At 29.2% G+C, this 21,717-nt stretch overlaps 1 protein-coding gene across 1 annotated transcript; it reads right to left on the bottom strand.

Moving 5' to 3' along the window:
* Positions 1–84: 84 nt before the first annotated feature.
* LOC129914950 (uncharacterized) lies at positions 85–20,048 on the bottom strand. The gene is made up of 5 exons (XM_055994401.1): positions 19,750–20,048; positions 13,735–13,910; positions 13,264–13,644; positions 5,801–6,375; positions 85–366 (listed from the first exon to the last, which is right to left on the bottom strand). The coding sequence occupies exons 1-5, from the start codon at positions 20,034–20,036 to the stop codon at positions 85–87; spliced, it is 1,701 nt and encodes a 566-aa protein (XP_055850376.1). The 5' UTR covers positions 20,037–20,048.
* Positions 20,049–21,717: the final 1,669 nt, after the last annotated feature.

Genomic DNA, 21,717 nt, shown 5'->3' with positions numbered 1-21,717 from the left:
TTTTTTAAATAATTTAAATAATTTATTAAATTTACACCTAAAAACTCTAGAATAAATAAAATTTATTTATAAATTGTAAATTTATTATATGAATTTGTAATCATCTTTCTGAGAACTTGTATCATGATGGGAATAGTATTCAGAAATTTGTGGTATCTCATGGTGCTCTTCTTCGTGGTGATGCTCTATTTCGTGGTGTTCTTCTTCGGCTGGTTCGAAATGAATTGGTGGAGATGGTGTTATATAGGGTAAGCTGCGATGCCAGCCACTGTGTCCACCTCCACTATGGCCGTGACCACCACCGGAATCAATTGTTACAACATGATCTGTACTACCACCCCCACTTAGTTTCGACTTTAGACTGGTCTGGAAAAAAGGTTGATTAGTGTGGTATACAATAACTTTTACAGATTTTTTTAAAAATAAGTTTTAAAAAATTATAACTAGCATAATTATTTCTTACATACATTTATTTGACAAAGACTGTTCAGTTAACGAAAGCATTCTTAAATCTTAAAGTATCAGTACCTTGATATATTGTTATTTGCTTAGAGAAAAAAAAACCCAATATTAATCTTATAGGTCGTTTCAAATCAAAAGTCCTGACTCTGAGTTTATTTTCTCCCTTCCAATAAAATTGAGAACAAATAAACAAAAAACTCAATTTTATTGGCTCATTGCGACAAATCCACTCAAAAATAACAACAAATCATGCTTGTTTGAATGAAAGAAATGCTAGAGAAAAAATAAACAAACGAAAAATCTGAATTTGTTTATTAATGATTTCTACGGTGACGACTCCAAAATAATTTAAAAATAAAAATAAGATATTTACTGCCCAATTATACAAATGAAAAGATGTGAATAGAATTTTAAGTTATAAATTGCTATCATATAAACTGGACATTTCTGGTCCATCTTCACCTAGTCCTATAACAATATCTTCGGCAAAGTTATCCCAACTGCCTTCAAATGATAAATAATTAAATAAAAATTTGTATTGCTCGCGGATATGGAGTGATGCAAGCCCGGGAGACTTGCCTCCGCTTTCTGAGGCCGACCCAGTGAATCTCACAGACGGATTAATTAATTAAAATAGGGATATCAAGAACTGTTCTTCATTATTTTATAGTAATTTTAGAAAAAGTTCAGCTGCCTCGTAAATGCTTATTTCCAGTAAGCGAATGAGTTTTTTTATTTTTGCTCAATTTTCCATGGGACTTTTGATTTGAAACGACCTATAGCGCATATCTTAATTTTATTCCGAAAAATTTGGTTTTGGTTCCCTCTGAATATAAAAACATATAAAAAAGAATTATTGTTTCCATCTTAACAAATGGCGCAACTGTTATTTGATTAATTGCAGAATTTTGAAAAGAAACTGTTCATTTTGAAATTCAGTTTTTTTTTTAAATTTTGAACTAGCCAAACATTACATAAAATACAATAATAAAATATACGACTGGGTGGCACGTGCTTGCCCTAAGAGTCCAAGCTGCTAAAATTTTTAAAATGTTCTATTAACAATTATATTTTGTATATACTATATAAAAACCAAAACAAAAAACAATATGTCAAAAAATTCAATGTCCTATTTTCAAGAACGATTTTCCAGAAAAAATCCAATTTTCTTTTAATAATCCAAAAATTAAAGTTTTCAATTTTTTTAAAATTATAATAGGCCTATATAAATGCTTTTCTGTAAAAAAATTAGTTTAAATTGAATAAGTCGTTTCGTTTGTATTGGAGTATAGATTTCACAATTCTTTTTAATTTTAAAAACGGTAGGTTTTTTGATAAAAATTATGTTTTTTTGTATCACTTAAGTAAATATGTTTAAAAAAGAATCAGAAAGTCTGATTTAAATATGTATTATGTACTAGAGCTACTCTTTCACATGGTTTTGATCTCAGCACAAACTATGCTATTAAATAGCAAACTATAAATTTGGTATGAAAATGCTTACTTTTTTTACGAATAGCTAGGTCAGAAAAGAAAAAAGCTTTTTTTTGAAAACGGGTGAATACATTTTTTTTTATTTTGGTTTAAATGTGTGTCCACGGGTCGTTTGAACGCGACACTACTCGAAGTGTCTTGCACTCCATATGTTTTGATGCAGAAATGTTCCTTGGGGTCTAAATAGTAAGAAAAAAGCTTTTTTAAAATTTTCTATCGAGCTATTCGTTTTTTATGAGCTTAATAAGTTATGAAAAAACGTACTTTTACGTACTTTTTCACACGTTTTTGTTAATAACTCTGTTAATAATAATGGTAGAAACTCAAATAATGGCTCTATTTTTAGAAGAAATATGCCTCTTTTTAACGGCATTTCAATCAAATTAGTGGCATTTTTAGATCTTCAGATATTCGAATCTAAGTCCGTTCATTTTTTCTGCCCAATTCGATTTCACTAATCAAAAAGTTTTTTTTTATAGAAGTCAGGGTATACTTTTCTAATGGTTTTTCGTATGCTGAACTCGAATCCGAAGTCAAAAAAATTCCATCACATCAAGTTTTTGAGATATTACCGTTAGAAAATCAAAAATACCCTTTTTTAACAGTTTTTGAGGTTATGTCATCTTGCGTGATAATTTTTTATAATTACATTTGTAGCGGTTTCTTAAAGAACTAAGTTTCTTCTTTTAAAATCCGTTTAAATCATTTCGATATCGCTTTTCTTCTCCGAGAAATCTTAAAATCAATTCAACATGTTTGGTGAATATTCTCTATGAAAAAAAATCTTATGTTCGTTTGGGTTTCATGGCAAATCGCTAAAAATTTTTGCATTCCTTTAAGTTTTTTGGTTAGTCAAAAATTTTCTTACAGATAAACTAACCAAAAAACTTAAAGGAATGCAAAAATTTTTAGCGATTTGCCATGAAACCCAAACGAACATAAGATTTTTTTTCATAGAGAATATTCACCAAACATGTTGAATTGATTTTAAGATTTCTCGGAGAAGAAAAGCGATATCGAAATGATTTAAACGGATTTTAAAAGAAGAAACTTAGTTCTTTAAGAAACCGCTACAAATGTAATTATAAAAAATTATCACGCAAGATGACATAACCTCAAAAACTGTTAAAAAAGGGTATTTTTGATTTTCTAACGGTAATATCTCAAAAACTTGATGTGATGGAATTTTTTTGACTTCGGATTCGAGTTCAGCATACGAAAAACCATTAGAAAAGTATACCCTGACTTCTATAAAAAAAAACTTTTTGATTAGTGAAATCGAATTGGGCAGAAAAAATGAACGGACTTAGATTCGAATATCTGAAGATCTAAAAATGCCACTAATTTGATTGAAATGCCGTTAAAAAGAGGCATATTTCTTCTAAAAATAGAGCCATTATTTGAGTTTCTACCATTATTATTAACAGAGTTATTAACAAAAACGTGTGAAAAAGTACGTAAAAGTACGTTTTTTCATAACTTATTAAGCTCATAAAAAACGAATAGCTCGATAGAAAATTTTAAAAAAGCTTTTTTCTTACTATTTAGACCCCAAGGAACATTTCTGCATCAAAACATATGGAGTGCAAGACACTTCGAGTAGTGTCGCGTTCAAACGACCCGTGTGTCATTAACAATTTCACAATTGTTTGAATAATGTTGCAAATATTTGTATGTCTATGAAAAAAAATATTATAGTTCTGTGAATCTAAAATTCTGTAGTTCCGTTATTTTAAAAATACTGTAAATGCGTCAGAATTGGAAATAAAAATTCACACTTTTTTACGTCTAAATTCTGTATTCGAAAATTCTGGAAATTATAAAGGAAAAAACTGTTTTAATAATGAAAAAAGTGCGAAATTAATTAGGGAAGAAGGGGGTACATTTGACACTTAGTTTTTAAAGGTCTGTATTTTCGAAAACTGTTAATGTTTTCCAATTTCTTGTTTTGTATTTGATTTATTGACTATTCAAGATAATACTAACAGTAAATTTTTTTGTTTTACAACATTACAAAATTTTAAAAAATTATGTTTTCTAAAAAAAGTCATTTTGTCAAAAGTGCCCCGGGACCGGGCCACATTTGACTTTAAAAGGGGTACATTTGACAATGGTGGATTAAACCCCGCATCGTGTGCATAATATTTTTAAAACTATCAGCGGATCTTGCTCGTCTATTGTTTGTTTAGTTGAAAAAAAAAGGTTTGGTTTTAAACAATCTACTAAACAATATAACGAAAAAAATAAATCATAACATTTTTTTTCTAAAAAGAAGAAGAAAAAACAAAAAACCATAAAATATTTCAAAAAATCTCTCAATTTAAATCTTAATCAAAATTAATCGATGTCGATTTATTTTTAAATAATTTTGTAAATATATAATTCCCCAAAATCAACGTAAAACTATGCCCACATTGCAAAAGTCAAAGGTGCCCCTAAGGAGCCTCATAACTGTTTTTCTTTTTTTTCTATAACTAATACTATTTTTTTACAAAACTGGTTTTAATTTACTTAACTTTAAGCATAGTGCTATCAAAATATTGATTCAATATTAAAAAAACTTTTTTATTAGGTTCAGAAATCGCTGGTCAAAAATTAGATCAGAAATACAGAAAACACAAAAACACGTGGTACTCCGCGAAAAGTTAATGAAAGACTGTGAGATTTCGCAAAATTTCTTTAAATAAAACTAAGCTTCTTTCTTCATCCAAACAATTGATAATTAAGGGCACGATCATACCAAAAAACGCGAAGTCAAATGTGCCCCGGTGTCAAATGCACCCCGGCTTACCCTACAATTTTTCTTTTATAATTTTCAGAATTTTGGAGTACAGAATTTAGAGATGCACGACTTTATAGTACAGAATTATTTCTGAATTTGCAGAATTTTGCCGTTTAGAATGTTAGAAACCGTATTTTGACATTTAATGAATTATGACCCTATTCTGCTAAGACCTTGAAATATTCGAAAGACATATATTAACAATATGTATTTTTTTTTTTAATAGAAAAAAAAATTCTTATAAGTTGTTTTGTGTGTCATTTTTTGTGTTAACTCAACTTAATATAATCATTTATTATAAGGATATTTAAAATAATTGTCGATTATTTTCCAAATTATAATGGAAAATAAAAGGCATGACTGGCCTTAGTAGCACGTACTTTCTCTTTTATAAAAATTTGATGAGGGTGTTTATGACTTTTACTTAAAAATTCATACAAATTATTAATTTTTATTTAATTTTTTATAGAAATATATAAAATTTATTTTTAAAATTACAAAACCATTTACTTCAATTAAACAAATAAGAAATCCTTGGAGCTTTTTTTCTCTCCCATCCGTGACAGCACAAAATAATTCAGTTTTTTTTTGTTAATATGATAGATAATATGATAGATAATTGGAACAAATTTGGCGGGTGGCCCTAACAGAATATCGAAAAAAATGTTTTTTGGGCCACACAACTGTACAAAAATTTGGGCAGTAGAAAAATGTGCACAAATAGATATCCAGACATAAACACACGTACAGACGCACTGACACACATACACAGAGCAACAGATGCTATTAGGAAAACTATTTTTTTTAATTTGTTCACTATCGTTATTTGATTGAAATGGTGCCAATTTCATGTACAATATTGATTTTTTCAATATTAAAGGATGATTTAACTAAAAATAAAAGAATACTTTAGCATCTTCTTAAATTTTTGTTATTTGTTGGCTGGTTCGTTTTTCTTTTTATTTTACAAAGTCATCAACAAATTGATATTGTAATTTTAACATTTTTTGCACCATAATTTTAAATTATACGAAATTTAAATGCAAATTAGAAAAAACTCACCAAAACTGACAGCAACATAGCAATCTTAGACATCACAAAAGCAGCACCAGCAATTAGAAGCACCTTGCCAAGAAACATCTGAGCCATCATCGCAATCATAGCCAAGCCGCCCATCATAGCCATTCCACCTTTTTTGTCCTTCTTCTTGCGTCCTTTAAGTGAATGATTTAAGTACCAAATTTGCTGCTTTTTTCTTGAATGTAATCCACCTTCTTCGAAATTATTATTATCCAAACCATCCATATCCACTTTGGTCTCCAATCCTTTAGGGTTCATTTTCATTCGAATCGATCGTGCCTGTGCCAACTGAAGTAACTTCTCAGCTATTATATCACTAGGGGATCCATTATTATTAACAAATCTTCCTGATTTCAAATCAGAAACCGTAAAATTTGGATCTTTTTCAAATTCAATAAATTCACTATATTGCCAAGTTGAGTTATCATACAAAAGGACATCCAATGTTTTGATGGCTTCTTTTTGAAAACACTTTCCAATCGAGGGATCCCCTAGGCATTTGGCAAAACTTTGACCAACCGAATGAGCAGTTAAAGTGTCCCTTTTACCTGAAACTGCTGTCACGAATATCGTAGGACAAATAATAAAAAAGGAAATAATAATAAGAACGCGGTGCATTTTGAACCGAATATGTGCTTAGTAACCCGAGTGTAATTATTAACTAAATGTTTTCTAAACACTACAATTATTTATATAGCTCTAAAGTTTGGTAATGAAATTCGGTGACTTTTTGGGTTGAAAGACTTTTTTGTCAAAATTTGTTTACTGGAGCTGAAAAGCATTTTCATATCACCCACAAAAATCGTCGCTGACTTTTCATTGAATGATTCTGAGTTTCTTATTTTCCATACCTATGCAGCAGAGTAGGTTAAGTTTTCCATTTCTTTGGGTTAATTCACTATCAATAGAATATCATCTCAGAATTATAGAAGAAAACAAAACTGACTCAAGTAGAACTAGGTACGGTCTGGAGAAAGAATTCACCGAAGCACTTTTTTTGTGGTGTAACTAAAGATGTCATTACTGATTTTCCGTTAAAAATGCGAACATATCATTAACACTCATTGGGATAGGTACTTAGCATGGCTGGTTGAGTTTTAATAATTCTTGATGAACGCAAATTTCTCTTTGAAAATTCAATCACAATTTGTGATCGTCACATTGAGTTATTTGGTTTATGAAATTTCTTTGAATTAGCTCATAGGTTGACCTTGAAAAATTTAAGTTTTCATATTTTTAACAAGTAACAAGTCATATTTGATTCAAATCTAACAGTATTTTCTAAATCGTTGATAAATTTTGAAGATTCATACATTCTAGGGCCTTGAAGACACTAAGTGAAGTATTGACGCACTTTGCTAAAATAATCATCTATATAACATTTGGTAGGACTTGTCTTATAGGTTACAAAACGGTATGTAAAAGTTTTTTTTACTCTCCCAAAATATCAATTTAGGGAAAAACCGTTTTCAAGACATTTTCTCTTCTTTCATTTTTATATGATTTTTTATTGATATTTTCACAATATATTTCTTATTCAAATTCATTTAATGTGAGTTTCCATGCTGTCAAAAAATACCGATAAATACCTACTGGTATCTCAAATTCTATTTGCCAAAAGCGATAATTTTTTATTGATCTGAGTTCAGTTTTTGCAGATCTCGATTTTTGATGAGATTTACACCTATGTAATTGAGGAGCGTTTTTTCAAAACTCAACAAGTGCTTTTTTCAAATTTTTCAGGAGAAGGTTTTTTCTTTCCCATTTGAATACAAAGCCAAATTTTCAAAAAGTAGAAATGAGGATTTGTCTTTCTTGAATAGCTAATCGACAGGCTTAATTGTTATTTCAATATTTGGGAAGATTCGCCCGTATTTTGAACACGAAAACACCGCGATTATTGCACACGCACATTCATTTGACATTTCTATGAACATTTGTTTTTTGTAAATTCTTGACATGGTTTTTTTTTATATGGAAAAATTGCTCACACACAGTTACGAATAAAAATATATAATTTGGAAAACATCTATTTGCAACAAGATATCATTGGATTTGTTAAAAAAAAAAAATCTTTTTAGAAAGAAAAAAAATTTAAATTGATGGTGCTGTTTAGAAAAAAAAAATAGTTTTTAATATAAAAATTTTCAAAGAATTTTTCAAAAAAAAATATCATAGACAAAAAAATACTTTTTCAAAAAAAAAATATTTTTTTTTTTAATCCAGAAATGAGTTTTTCAAACAATTTATTAAGTTTAATTTTAACGTTAATAAAATGATTACAAATACAAATATCACTATAATCGTTTACGACCAAATCAGAAATAAAAAAAAAAGATTTTCAGACAGGTATTATTAAAGGTACCTACCTACTTTCCGGTAAAATTTTTTTACTTGCTCTATAGGGCAAGTATTGGTTTCGTGTCGAAAAAAAAAAATGAGGTTTTAATCAAAACCAACATTACGATGATGGAGAATTCCGAAAAAGTGGGTCCCGCAATTCCGTCCGTGCGTCTGTGCGTCCATCTGTACACATTTCCACAGCCTAAAAGGATGGATGGATTTTCTTCAAATTTGGTACAGATAATTTTTATGTAATTCTGAAAGTTGGTTTTTTTTTTGTTTTTTTATACCTCGTTTAGAACGTATACCTCCCATACAAAAAAATACGATATTACGAATTTCTCGAAAACGACTCTAACGATTTTGATTAAACTTTGTATACGTAATATTTAAAGCAGTGGCAATAAAACTGCATTTTTATTTTTTCTCAAAAAAGTCAAATAACAAAAATTTTTTTTCATTTAACAAAATTTTGCCCTAAATGTCGGCTCTTCCCCAATATCAATTTTTTTAAAATTTAGATCCAGCTTTTAAAATCTACAAGTATCTAGACTAACATAAAAGTGCTTTGAACTGCAAGAGCAAGTACGTGCGGCCCCAGTCGTGCATTTTATTTTATTTCAAAAGCAGCTAAAAGAAGATAACTGCAACAGATTACAAAAAAATTTCAATCAAAACAATTAGTGCAGTGCACTTATAATTTTACCCAGCAGTTTGTACAAATCCCAAAATTTTTTTGCTCATTCGATAGAGCATTGGCTGATGAATATCATTAGGGGGAAGTGGTCACCCTTCGTACACGGTCACCCTTCGTACAGTGAGCTTAAAACAAAAACTAAACGGTATTCAAACACGTGTTTACTAGTGTGCATAGACATAGTAGGCGCCGAGCTGATAGATAAATTTTGAATCCTAAGTGCAACGGATTCGGTCGCCACAAGACTTTTAGTGTTTTTTAGTGCTCTGAGTAATTTTTTTATGTACATTTGATGTCTTGTTGTGTTTAAGTTAAGTATGTTTTTGGCTAAACAGTAATGAAGAATTGTTGTTTAAAGTGTTAAATTTGTGTTTTAATTATAAATATTGCAAAATCTCAGTACATTTTTTCAAAAATCGATTTTTCTGCATTATGTACAGCTTGGGGAGCATTCGTACAGTCAAACATGGGGCACATTCGTACGCATACGTATGGCCGCCAGTAAATTTTCTTGAGCAGATAACAATCAAAACACGGAGTTACAGTTTTATTGAAATGAAATTTAAACCTTTATAATAAGTTTTTCGCATTCTATAGTAAATTAAGGTTGGTATTTTTATATATGTAAACAATAATTTGTTTCAGAATCGTCGAATCGCGAAAAATTAAGTTTTTTATTTGTTTTTGTTTTTTTCTGAGTCAAGTTCAATTAATTAATAAATTAATAAGTAATTAAATGTTTTAAAACTCAAATTTGTCATTTGACAAATCAAAAGTTAGTCAAATTAGGGTTTTAAATATCCTGTACGAATGTACCCCATGTGCTGTACGAAGGTACCCCACGGTTGGGGAGGATTCGTACAAAAATCTAATCCCAGTAAAATGGCTATAACTATTTAAGCCTTTGACTTAGAAGTTTCAAATTTTTTTGTAAAGTGTAATAATATACATATTACAAATAAAGTCCATTTTCTCGAAGCTGGAGTGAGTAAATAAATAACTAAAAAAAAATAAGTAAAAACTGTACGAAGGGTGACCACTTCCCCCTACCCTGATTTTTCGCACTCGCGAAATTCATCTTTGGGCCGCCATCTTAGATTTTAGTTTTTGTTGAATATCTCGATTTCTATTTATTCTACATAAAAGTTGTATGTACAAAAATTAAAGGCAATTAAATTTCGCGTCTTTTATGTTAAGAACACTTTTTCGATATTCTGAATATTAAAAAAGTTACAAGTTGTATATACAACTTTTATGTAGGATAAATAGAAATCGAGGTATTCAACAAAAACTATAACTGCTGGGTCGCCCATATATGAGCATCATAAATGCACTGGACTAAATTGGACCCCTTTTTGTGAAAATTTAGTTTTTTCATTGTGCGTATTTCGCAAGCAGGAATTTTGATCAAAAATTTAAAGTTCAATTTCGCCTCATAACTACCAAATTTGAAGAAAATTGCTTCAGTAATTTAGGCAGCAATTCAGGATAGCTATAGATATAAAAACAGACTGACACACAGAAAGATAGACCGAGAGAATAGCGGGACCCACTTATTTTGCATTATTTATCATCGGGATGTCAAGTCTGGTTGTGCTTGAGTTTGATCCTGCTCTATAGTGCCTACATTTATCGCAAGTAAAAATTGATTTAATCAAGGACCTATAATATCATGCTAACCATTTTTACTTGCGATATAGGTACTATACATATTAGACTGATTCAAAAAAAAAATTTTTTTCAGCCCTTAATGTTAACATTTAGTACCGCCGCATCGCAAATTTCTATTTCCCATACGATTTGTATGGGAAAGATTGTGTATTTGTGTTTAGAATTTTTTATCTTTTTAATGGTTCATCAAAAAGGCTAGATTTAATCATTTTCTTGTATAAAATTGAACACTCTACAAAATTGCATTTATACAATTTAAAAAAAACGGACGCGAAAAATTGATTAAAATTATTTTTAGTTGAAAAAATGAATAATTCGAATTTATTGAAGAAATCTAATATGATAGTATTAGGGGTTTGAGAGTTATATAAAAGGATCTGTGAAACCAAAACACAACATAGAATACATATATTCGAAAATTTTGCCAAATTTTTTGAAAAACCTAATAATTTCGTCAAAAAATCGGGAAAAAATGAGAAAAAACTACTTTTTATATTTTAAAGTTGAATAACTTCGCGGGGGTAAATCAAAAAAATTAATATGAGCTTTTTTGTAGAGCGGACAATTTTACAAAAGAAAATGATTTTGTCAAGCTTTTTGGATGAACTATTAAAAAGATAAAAAATTCTAAACACAAATACACAATCTTTCCCATACAAATCGTATGGGAAATAGAAATTTGCGATGCGGCGGTACTTAATGTTAACATTAAGGGCTGAAACTTTTACAGTATTTTTTTTTTCGTCATTTCCAACAATATTTTCAACAATGTTTTGAACAAAAAAAAAAAAATTTTTTTTTGAATCAGTCTAATACATATATATCAAGTTATGCATTCGTACATAAAAAAAAGTTGAGATAACATTTTTCCATCACATTACGATGATAGAGAATGCCAAAAAAGTGGGTCCCGGAAGTCCGTCTGTCTGTCTGTCTGTAGAGCCTAAACTGATGGACTGATTGACTCAAAACTTGATATGTAGCAGTTTTTGGAGACTCTCTAGAGGGGTTTTTGGAATTAATTTTTTTGGACCAAAAATAACGGTACCTGTCATACAAAAATTTCGGAAAAGTTTAATTTCACGAAAACGGCTCCAACGATTTTGTTAAAAAATCAAATGTGCCCTTGATTATGAAAGTGGACTAAGTCACTTTTTGCATTGTTGAAAGAAAAACTTACATAATAATTTTCGTATAACGATTTAATTATATTTTTTTTATGAAATCACTAGAGGAGCAATAAAGAAGTTTATTTACTGCAATTTCGCTTTCAAATAAACAATTCTCCTTAAATAAGAATTATTTTTAGGCTAGATTTGATGCCATTTTTAGGAGTGACCTAGTCCACTTTCATAATCATGGGCACAAATATTAGTTTTCAAACAAGGTCTATCTTTTGAAGAAAAAATTTTTTTTTTGAAAATCAATATTAACGGTACCTGCCATAGGACCGCTTTTTCAAATCGGATTTTCTGCAAAACTGCGTATTTCAACGAAATTTTTATACAAAAGTATTTATATAATTTAAATATAAGCCAAATAAAATTTTGAAAAAAATAATTTTTGGATTTAAAAAAAAAATTTGAAAATTTTTTTTTTGAAAAATTAATTTTCGAAAACGGGACATTGATTTTTTTTTGAAATTTTGTTTTTAAATGTTGATTGGTGATTTCTACAAAATGACATACCAATTTTATTTCAAAAAATTATTTATAAAAAATTATTTTTTTAAAAAACGGCTCTAACGATTTTGAAAATTTTTTTTCTTAAAATGCACCTTCATATATCAAATAAAACTGCGTGCTTTTTTTGGGGGGCGATTTGATTTCAGATATTGTTTTATTTTTTTGGAAAATGAATTTTATTTTTTGTATTTGTTTTTTTTTTTTGTATATACCTACATTTCCCAAGTTTCTATATAAAAAGTCTTAAAAACTTAAGAAACTTGAACTATAAGAGCAAGTTCGTGCGACCCAGTAGTGCATTTTATTTTAAAAGCTTTCATAGCATCCATTCACTATAAATTAAGTTATTTTGATAAATGGATTTTGAAAAACTAATAATTTTAAAATTCAAAATTTTGAAACAAAAGAATGTACATCGCACCGATTGGAGATCAAAACCTTTTTGTAATTTTTTTTTTTGCGAATTGTTTTTTGTGAGTCTTGAATTGTATCTCTATTAGAACACCTGTTTCAGTGCATTGAATTAAAAATGAGCCTCCAGTTTTTTTTTCTCAACACGAAAAAAAATTACCTTTTTCTGTTCGTGTTTGAAGTAATTTCAATAGAAAATTTGTCGAAGTCATAATTCTTCTTTGACAAATACAATGAATATAGATAGCTATTTTATGAAGTTTTAAAAATCGTACTGAAGAGCCTTACCATCTTTTCTTTAAGAAACAAAATAGTCTTCCAAAACTTTTTCTTAATTTTTTTTTTTTTTTGAAAATTTTATTGATTTTTTATAAAAATTTATTCAATACTAAAAAAAATAAATACTATCTTCTTAACAATAACAAAACACTTTTAAAACTCTTAAAATAATAAAGTTAAATTTCATGATTCTGGCTATGAAACTACATGCCATCCATTGCCATCCCATTCTTCATTAAAATCAACACTATCTTTTAATTTAACCATTCTCGAACTTCTTGGGTTTGCAGATTTTTTATATTCATAAAATCTATCTGGCAATGCCGTTGTCGTGTGGGTTACAAATTTCCTCGTATTACTGAACACAACTTTACTACGATCTTTGCGTGAATAATCAGCATCATGATGAAAGATATCAGAATCTGATGATTGGTAATTGGAACTCAAACTATCTTTAGCTGGATACAATCCTGCACCAGGTGCACCAAAACCGGGTAAAATTGGTGGCCATCCACCACCAACTCCACCACTTACACCACCGCCAAATCCGAAGGGTGATCCGAGTGATGCTGCTCCACCAACTCCTAAAATGCTGCTAATATACATAGCAACTTTTACTAGAAAAAGTGACTTCTTCAAAAACAAAACAATCAGTCCAAATAAGATTGGAATGAAGACAACAAGATTAAATTTGAATCCCAATAGCATTGGCAAAAGATATTGTTTGGTAAGTATTTTGGCTGAAAAGAAAAGTACAGAGCTGCGATGTTTTTAATTTTTCCTAAATATATGCAATGTTTTTTTGATTTTTTTTAATTTTTTCTACTCACCACTTGATGGCTCAGCGTAGAAACGCTCATCGACTTTGGGATCCATCACAAACTCTGCAACACTATTTGAATCTGCCGATGGGCCAATTTTGAACATCAAACCCGGATAAATGTTATCCAAACGCCATTGTAACGATCTTTCACTAAATAAAGCACCAGCACTTTCCATTATGCCTCTGAAAAGAAAAGACAACAAACATGAGTCCCACTGAAACCATTTGGTTCAAACTGTGTAGTTATGAGTTTTTGGAAGGAAATATTGCATTTTTATTATTAGGACCGATATCAACGGTACCTGCCATATAACGAAGAAATGCCCTTGCAGATGAATGGTTTCGTTTGCATACCAAAAAGTCCTTATTAATGATTTTTAGAGGCCTCAATCACTACTCCTTTTCATTTTCGCGAGTATTTTATGAACATGTTTTTCTTTTAATTGGGCTCATTTCCGCTTTTCCCGGAAACTGTTAATATCAGTATTGAGTTGCTTTAACTCAAAACTTCTTTAATTTATTTCTCTGTATTGAACACAGATTAAACTTTGAACTCTCAAAATTACCAAGAATCATCCTTCCATTTCAGAAATAAACTAAAATACGAAACCGCTTGTATTGTTGGCAATGAAACTCATTAATTCCGAATTAAATCTTCTAGGAAAATGTTTTTGGGATAGTAGATAATTAAGAAGAGCGGAATGTTTAATGATCAACTTCCATTTATGGCCTGCGTAGTAAGTTTGAATAGAAAGATGAAATTGGTAGTTTTTCCGATTAAAAAACGAACACAATCATTCAATCAAAAGGTAATTTTTGAAAATGTTCATATTGAATTTTGTTCATATAGAAAATTTTAGGGTAAAAGGTCTAAGAAACTGAATACGGTGTTCCCGGATTTGATTATTAAAAATTATGAAAATACTGATGTTTGAGTTTCCGGGTTATGGCAGGGCTTCAGAAAAATAGTTATACATACCTTAACCTTTATGATTTAACATTTCAGCATGCATAAAATTTTTGAAAAAGCCCGAAAAGTCAACTTTTAAATCCTTTATTATCATCTTAAAATAATTTTGCATTTCAAATTGACCAGAAAAAAATTAGTAAAATTTGGACTTATGTCACAAAATAATCATTTTTATAAAAAAAAAAAAAAAAACAAAACCACTTCCATGGATCGAAACTGAGTGTGATGGATTTCATAGACAGGACGAAATTGTAACTGCGCGCACCAGCTTTCAATACAAAAAGAATTATCAAAATTGGTTCATTCAATCCAAAGTTATAAGGTAACAAACATAAAAAAAAAAAATACAGACGAATTGAATACTTTCTCCTTTTTTGAAGTAATCGGTAAAAAAGGTCCGCTTGACATAATACTTTTGAAAATGACATAAAGGAAAATGTTCTCATATTCCTTTTTTGTGTGTGGCCTTCTCTCTAACTTTTTATGATTTCTGGCAAAAGTTGACGTACGTAATACAAAAATTTAAGGAAATTGCTAAAAATCAAGTTTTTGGTTTTTTATGTTTACATACGTAAATTGTAATTACGTATCTTGGAGGGATTCAAAAAAAAATGCATGACTTGGTACTCGTACTTGCTCTTATAGTTAAAGTTGCTTAAAATGTGAAAGTTTTTATAAAGATTTTAATTAATTTGTTTTGTATATGAAACGAAGAAACGGATAAAAAATGTTTTTTAAACAACGAAAAATCCCTTTCGAATTGTTTTAATTTTGAAAGTAGGTATGCCATTTAGTTTCTTTTGTAACAAAGAATTTTTAGAATTTTTTTTTGAAAAATGTTATGAATCGTTTTTTTTTAATAAACAATTTTCAAAAAAAAAAAAAAAAAAAAATCGGTGTGCCATTCTCAAGAAATTACACTGGTCAACAAGGTTTTTGCCTAGAGCTGTAGCAAATCGTATGTATTCGTTACTAAAATGCGGGTATTTGCTTTAGTAACGAGTAACGAAACGTTACTTTCTAAACAGTATCGTTACTCGCATGTTTCGTTACTGGTCGTTAATGGTCTTGAAATGTAGCTTAAAAAAGTACAAAAGTGTTTTGGTATTTTGAAAAAATTTGTTAATTTTCAGTGCAAAGTTTTCAACAAAAAAAAAAACCGAGAAAACGAGGTTGAACATCACTGTCAATAGAAAAAAAAAATGAAAAATTGTTCAACATGGTTGCATTGAAGTGTTAATATTCCGAGATCTGGGCGATGTATTTTTGAAATAAAGGTCTCTAAAGAATTATGATAAGATTACTGAACGAATATAAGCAAAAAATTACCAAAGTTTTGTCGAAAAATTTGAAAAAAATAAAAAAAAATTTCCACGTTTGATTAAAAAAAATCGGAAAAAAAATCAGTATAGCTACCTTCAAACTCTTATAACATCAGAACGCCGCAACTTAAATTAATGTTTATGGCTTTAAAATGTAGCTTAGATTATACAAATTGTTTTTGGTTTTTTCAAAAAAAATTATTTTTTTTACCCTTATACCAACGTACGAAACATACTTAAAATACCAAACATACGAAATATATCAAATACATGAAATATACTAAATGTACGAAGCGTACGAAGCATGCGAAAGTAACGAAAGTAACGAAAAATATGAAACATGCGAAACATACGAAACACACGAAACTTACGAAATATACGAAAAATACGAAGCATGCGAAAGTAACGAGTAACGATATTATTGATGCGGGTACTAGCATCAAAAGTAACGTATGCATGCGGGTACTCATTTTGTCGTTACTTTTACAGCTCTATTTTTGCCACAAGAACCAAAATATACTTTTCTAGTAGTTTTTGGGGTGCTGAATCCGAATCTGAAGATAGAAAAGTTTGGCCTTCGTTTTTGAAATATTACCGTTAGAAAATGTCAAAAAACGTAATTTTGGCTGTTTTCGAGGTTATGTTTTTATGTGGAGTAATTCATTATAAATAAATTTGTAACGTTGCCTATAAGAGCTAGTTTTATTCTTTCAAAAAATGTTTAAATCTTTCCGATATTTCTTTAACTGCCCGAGATATTTATAATTTAAGTAGCGGTCTTTGAATCAGAAACAACACTGGCCAACCATATTAAACTTTTTTTCCACAAGAATCAAAATATACTTTTCTAAAGGTTTTTGGGTTGCTGAACACGAATCCACAATCAGAAAAATTCTATTAGCCTTCGTTCTTGAAATATTACCGTTATAAAATGCAAAATTGAACGGATTTGAATTCAGCAACTCAAAAACCTTCAGAAAAGTATATTTTGGTTCTTGTGGCAAAAATTCTGTGACCAGTGACTTATACTTTAGATTACGTTTAGTTTCTCTTTGGCTTATTAAATGAAACCTAAGATATCTCGAGCAATAAAAGAGATATCGGGAAAATTTAAACAGTTTTTGAAAGAAGAATATCTGTTGTTATAATAACCGTTACAAATTGGTTTATAATGAATTACCCGACATAAAAACAGAATCTCGAAAACAGCCAAAATGACGTTTTTTAGCATTTTATATTTAAAAAACGGAGGCCAATCAAATTTTGTTGACTTCAGATTCGGATTCAGCACCCTAAAAACTACTAGAAAAGTATATTTTGGTTCTTGTGGCAAAAAAAAGTTAAATTTTGTTGACCAGTGTTATTTTCGTCATAAAAAACAAAATTTCAAAGAAATTTATCAACTTTAATTTAAATTTTTCAAAAAAAGTTTTAAATTTTTCTTTTAATCCAAAAGTGAAGGTTTCGAAAATTTTTAGATATTTTATTATTACGGTTAATTAGATGCTAATTGAAATCGGCTTAGTCATTTATGAGAAAGTAAGAAGTCAAGAAAACGGTTCAGTGGCAGATATGGTCAATGACAGTGTTTTGTATCGAAATCTCTAGAGCGATTTTTTATAAAAAATAATGTTTTCCATTTTAGTCATAATGTAGTTAATTTCGGTCATCGGCCATTCCAAAGTAACGGAGAAGACATATTGACCTTGTTTCCAGTTTATCTCGTTGAAGAAGCAATCTTTTTTCTTGAAACTTGGTAGGTCTTATAAGGACTCATGATAAAGTTGATGTTCTAGAAGTTTCACGAAAAACTAATTAAACGTAGCCAAATCATTGACAGATAAAGCGGTAACGGTGAAGACGCGTACAATTCTTCTCCGTTACCGTCTTTGTCTGTTAATAATTTAGCTATTTTGTATTAGTTTTTCTTGAAACTTCTAGAATTTTTACTTTATAATGAGCCCTTAAGACCCACCAAATTTCAAAAAAAAAAATATTGCTTCTTCAACGAGATAAACTGATTAATAAGCGTAAAAATGTCCTAAAAATGCAAATGGAATGGCCGTCATATAAAAAAATTCAAGTTAGAAAGCAAATCACATCTCAGTAGTTTTGGGCTGCAGCTCGAGATAGAGACAGACAGAATTGCTGAACCCACTTTTTTAGCATTCTCTAGCATCGTAATGTCATGCCTGAAAGTCTGCTTGTTGTCTCGAAATTGATTTTTTTTACGAATTCTAAACTTGCCCTGTAAAAACTCGCAAGTAAAAATTTTTATATCAATACTATTTATCATTATATTTACAGCATTTAGAAACACCGAATTTTGAAACACAGTATTTCGACACACGGTATTTTAGAAACAGTGTTACTAGCTATGACTTATGAGTTAAGATCCATATAGTATTTTTCGTACCCTATTTTAAGCAATTTTTAAACATAATAAATTAATTTATTTATTACTTGACATTTATTTCACTAAATTTTGATTGAAATATGGCTTTATATTGTTAAGATCCGAAAAATGTATGAAAACAGCTTTGAGTTTTTTACATGCAGCACCACAAAGATTAAGCTGAGATGAAAAATGAAAAACTAATTTCCTTAAGAGGCCCACTCATACTGAGACAAAATGAATATTTTTTCGAAGAATCTGTTAAAAAATAACCATGGTCTAAACTTATGTATACACATTAGGGTGGGTCAAATAAATCGAAATTCTTTTTTTTTGATTTGGTACTACGAAAAATCGATTGCTAGACACCTCTAGAATATACACACCAAATATGAGCTCTTACTATTTATGGGAAGAACCTCCGCTTCGCAATTTTCCATTTTTACATCAAGCTTCTACTAAAAAAAAATCATTTTTTTTTAAATCGACTTTTTAGCAAATTTCTTCACATATTCTTGTAGGAAATTGAACGCTCTACAAAAAAGGCCTTAAACACATTTTTCGTTTATCTAACAGTTTAATAGATATTTAAGGTCCAAAAATGAAGAAAATCTTTGTTTTTTGTTCTAAATTTTGTAACAAATTGAAAAATTTTAATCATCAAACGCGCAAGACATATTCTTGTAGGAAATAGATTGTTCCACAAAAAAGGTCTTATTAACTTTTTTCATTAATCTAACCATTCTAAAGATATTCGACGTTAAATTAAAAAAAAAAAATATAAAACATTTTTTACTTTTAAAAATTTTCTAATTCACTGAAAATAACAAAAACATAATAAGACCTTTTTTGTGGAGCAATATGTTTCCTACATGAATATGTCTTGCGCGTTTTATTATTATAATTTTTCGATTTGCTACAAAATTAAGAACAAAACACGAACTCTTAAAGATTTTCTTGATTTTTGGACCTCAAATATCTATTAAACGGTTAGATAAACGAAAAAAGTGTTTAAGGCCTTTTTTGTAGAGCGTTCAATTTCCTACAAGAATATGTGAAGAAATTTGCTAAAAAGTCGATTTAAAAAAAAAATGATTTTTTTTAAATCAAAAAAAAAATTTTGACCAACCCTAATACACATAGGTATGTAAACATTTCGCACTTTTCACTATTATTTCCATTTTCTGATCTTAAAATAAATACATACATATCATAAAGATTTGAGTGAAGTTTTTTTTTTTTAACTCCATAAAAAAACTAGGTAGGTACTACAAGAAATCAATTCCTTTTTTTAACAACATTAAAATATAATACTAAAATTTATATTCAACCAACCGAAAATCCACTGGATCCTGATCCAAAAAATTAACAATCGAACGCGAAGCAACACTTTCATCTTTTTCAGCAATTAAATCAGGAAATACTGTAAAGTTATCTTGTTCATTAAAAGATTGCAAAAAACTTATAGCAGTCTTTCCCATGCAAGATTTAAGTCCTTGATTTTCTGCATCTCGTATACAATAATTAAATGTATCCAGATGTGTTTTTGAGCTTGTTACACTTGCAAATCCAAATAATATAAAAAAAGATGTCACTTTAAGTAATTTAACAAAATCTAACATGGCCACAAACAATTGCTTAAAGTAGCTATCACCCACGAAAAAATCTTGGAAACTTTTAAAGAACTGAAGTGTTTTGCTGTGTGGTCAGTTAGCTTTATACACTTTTGTTTCCGGGATTCTCTTCTTCAGTTTGATTATGAGATGTCGACACGTTTCAGTGAACAGGTGAACTTTTGCAAAAAAAAAACAAAAATAGTCGTTAGTTACACAACATAATGAGATTTCAGAGACGTAATTATGGTTTCATGGGCCCTTCAAAATAATATTTAAAATCTGAGAGTGAAACATCTGCAGTACCTATAGCTCTAAGGAACAAATGATATAAATTTTCCAATTAAATTTTTTAAAATTTCAGATCCTTGGGTCTGACTCTTTTTTACTTTTTTCTTGAAAACAAATGTTGCGCATACGCCACAGTGACCACTTATTATAACATTTGAACATTATAATTCATCATATTTATAATTCATTTAAATCCAATAGCAGATTTTCACTTTTTCCTGACCTTTTAATATGCTTGACTCTCTGCGACTACACCCCTGTTATTTTATGTGAGAACTTCGGTAATGCTGTTTTGGTGGTCTACTTCGTTTTCGCAATAGCCAAAGTGTCTATTATGTAAAAAGTTTAAAATTAGTTGTTGAGTTTTTCTTTCGCACAAGCGAAAAAAAAATGTAAAAAGAAACGAAATTATTACCATTATGATTGACTTAAAAATATTATGATAATGAACTTTTCTGATGTTTGTAAAAAATAAAACTGAAACAAAAAATAAAAGAAAAACAATGTTTTATGTAATTTTGCTAACTTCATTTAAACAACGAAAGCGTATAGAAATTTAGAATACATAGATAAATTTATTTTATGTGTAAATTCAGCAATTATGCAATTTTAAATTTGTTATTGGTGTTAATGAAAAAGACTTAACATGGAGGATAGGATTTTTTAATTCTGAAATGTCTCTAGGATTTAGGTGGATAATTTTCAGTTTTTTAATTTTTTTTTCATTATTCTCTGAGGGAGTGTTAGTATTAACATTTTGTTTTTTAGGCAAAGCTTCTCAAGTCAATAACACTGGTCGGCAAAAAACTAAAAAAAGTCAGAAGCAAGAACTTTATAAGGTTATTTTGATTGACTTTAGTGTGCTGAATTCAAAACTGTTTACAGATTTTTTCTATCACGTCTAGTTTTTGAGCTATATTCATCACTATTTTCGCTATAAAGCTTCAAAAACTAATTTTTAATTGAGTTTTTTTTAATGTTTAGTCAAAAATATATATTTTCCGTAATATGTTGCTCTTTATAAGTCCAAATCAGAAGACGCAAGATGGAATTTGATTCAAAAAACCATTCATTACTTTGAAAAAAATAATCAAGATTTTAAGATATCTATCATAAATTTCTTTTTTCAATATCTTTGAGAAAAAAAATAGTTTTGAAAAAATATAAATACATTTAGGACGTGTTAATATGGCGTTTTGAGTTGCATAAGTAGTTTTACAAAAAAAAAAATAACGGTGATGTAATTCGATGTCAAATGTACCCAAAAAAACGCGTTTTTGACCTATTAATATTCAATTATTTCAAAAACGTGACGTGCCAGTGAAATTTTGACTTCAGATTCGGACTCAGCACACAAAATTCCTCTCGAAAAGTAGTGTTTGGTTCTTGCTCTATATCC

This window comes from Episyrphus balteatus, chromosome 3 (assembly GCF_945859705.1).
Source record: "Episyrphus balteatus chromosome 3, idEpiBalt1.1, whole genome shotgun sequence".
In the NCBI taxonomy this organism is placed as follows: Eukaryota; Metazoa; Arthropoda; class Insecta; order Diptera; family Syrphidae; genus Episyrphus; species Episyrphus balteatus.
This window is presented reverse-complemented; position numbering and strand designations above follow the sequence as displayed.

What these genes read in the sequence shown, in the direction of transcription:
- LOC129914950 (XM_055994401.1), bottom strand. Translation starts at nt 20,036, where the DNA reads ATGTTAGATTTTGTTAAATTACTTAAAGTGACATCTTTTTTTATATTA. An exon ending in TCGTAGTAAAGTTGTGTTCA is followed by an intron (nt 6,376 to 13,263) that starts GTAATACGAGGA and finishes TATTCGTGACAG; the next exon opens with CAGTTTCAGGTAAAAGGGAC. An exon ending in CTATGTTGCTGTCAGTTTTG is followed by an intron (nt 367 to 5,800) that starts GTGAGTTTTTTC and finishes CCTTTTTTCCAG; the next exon opens with ACCAGTCTAAAGTCGAAACT.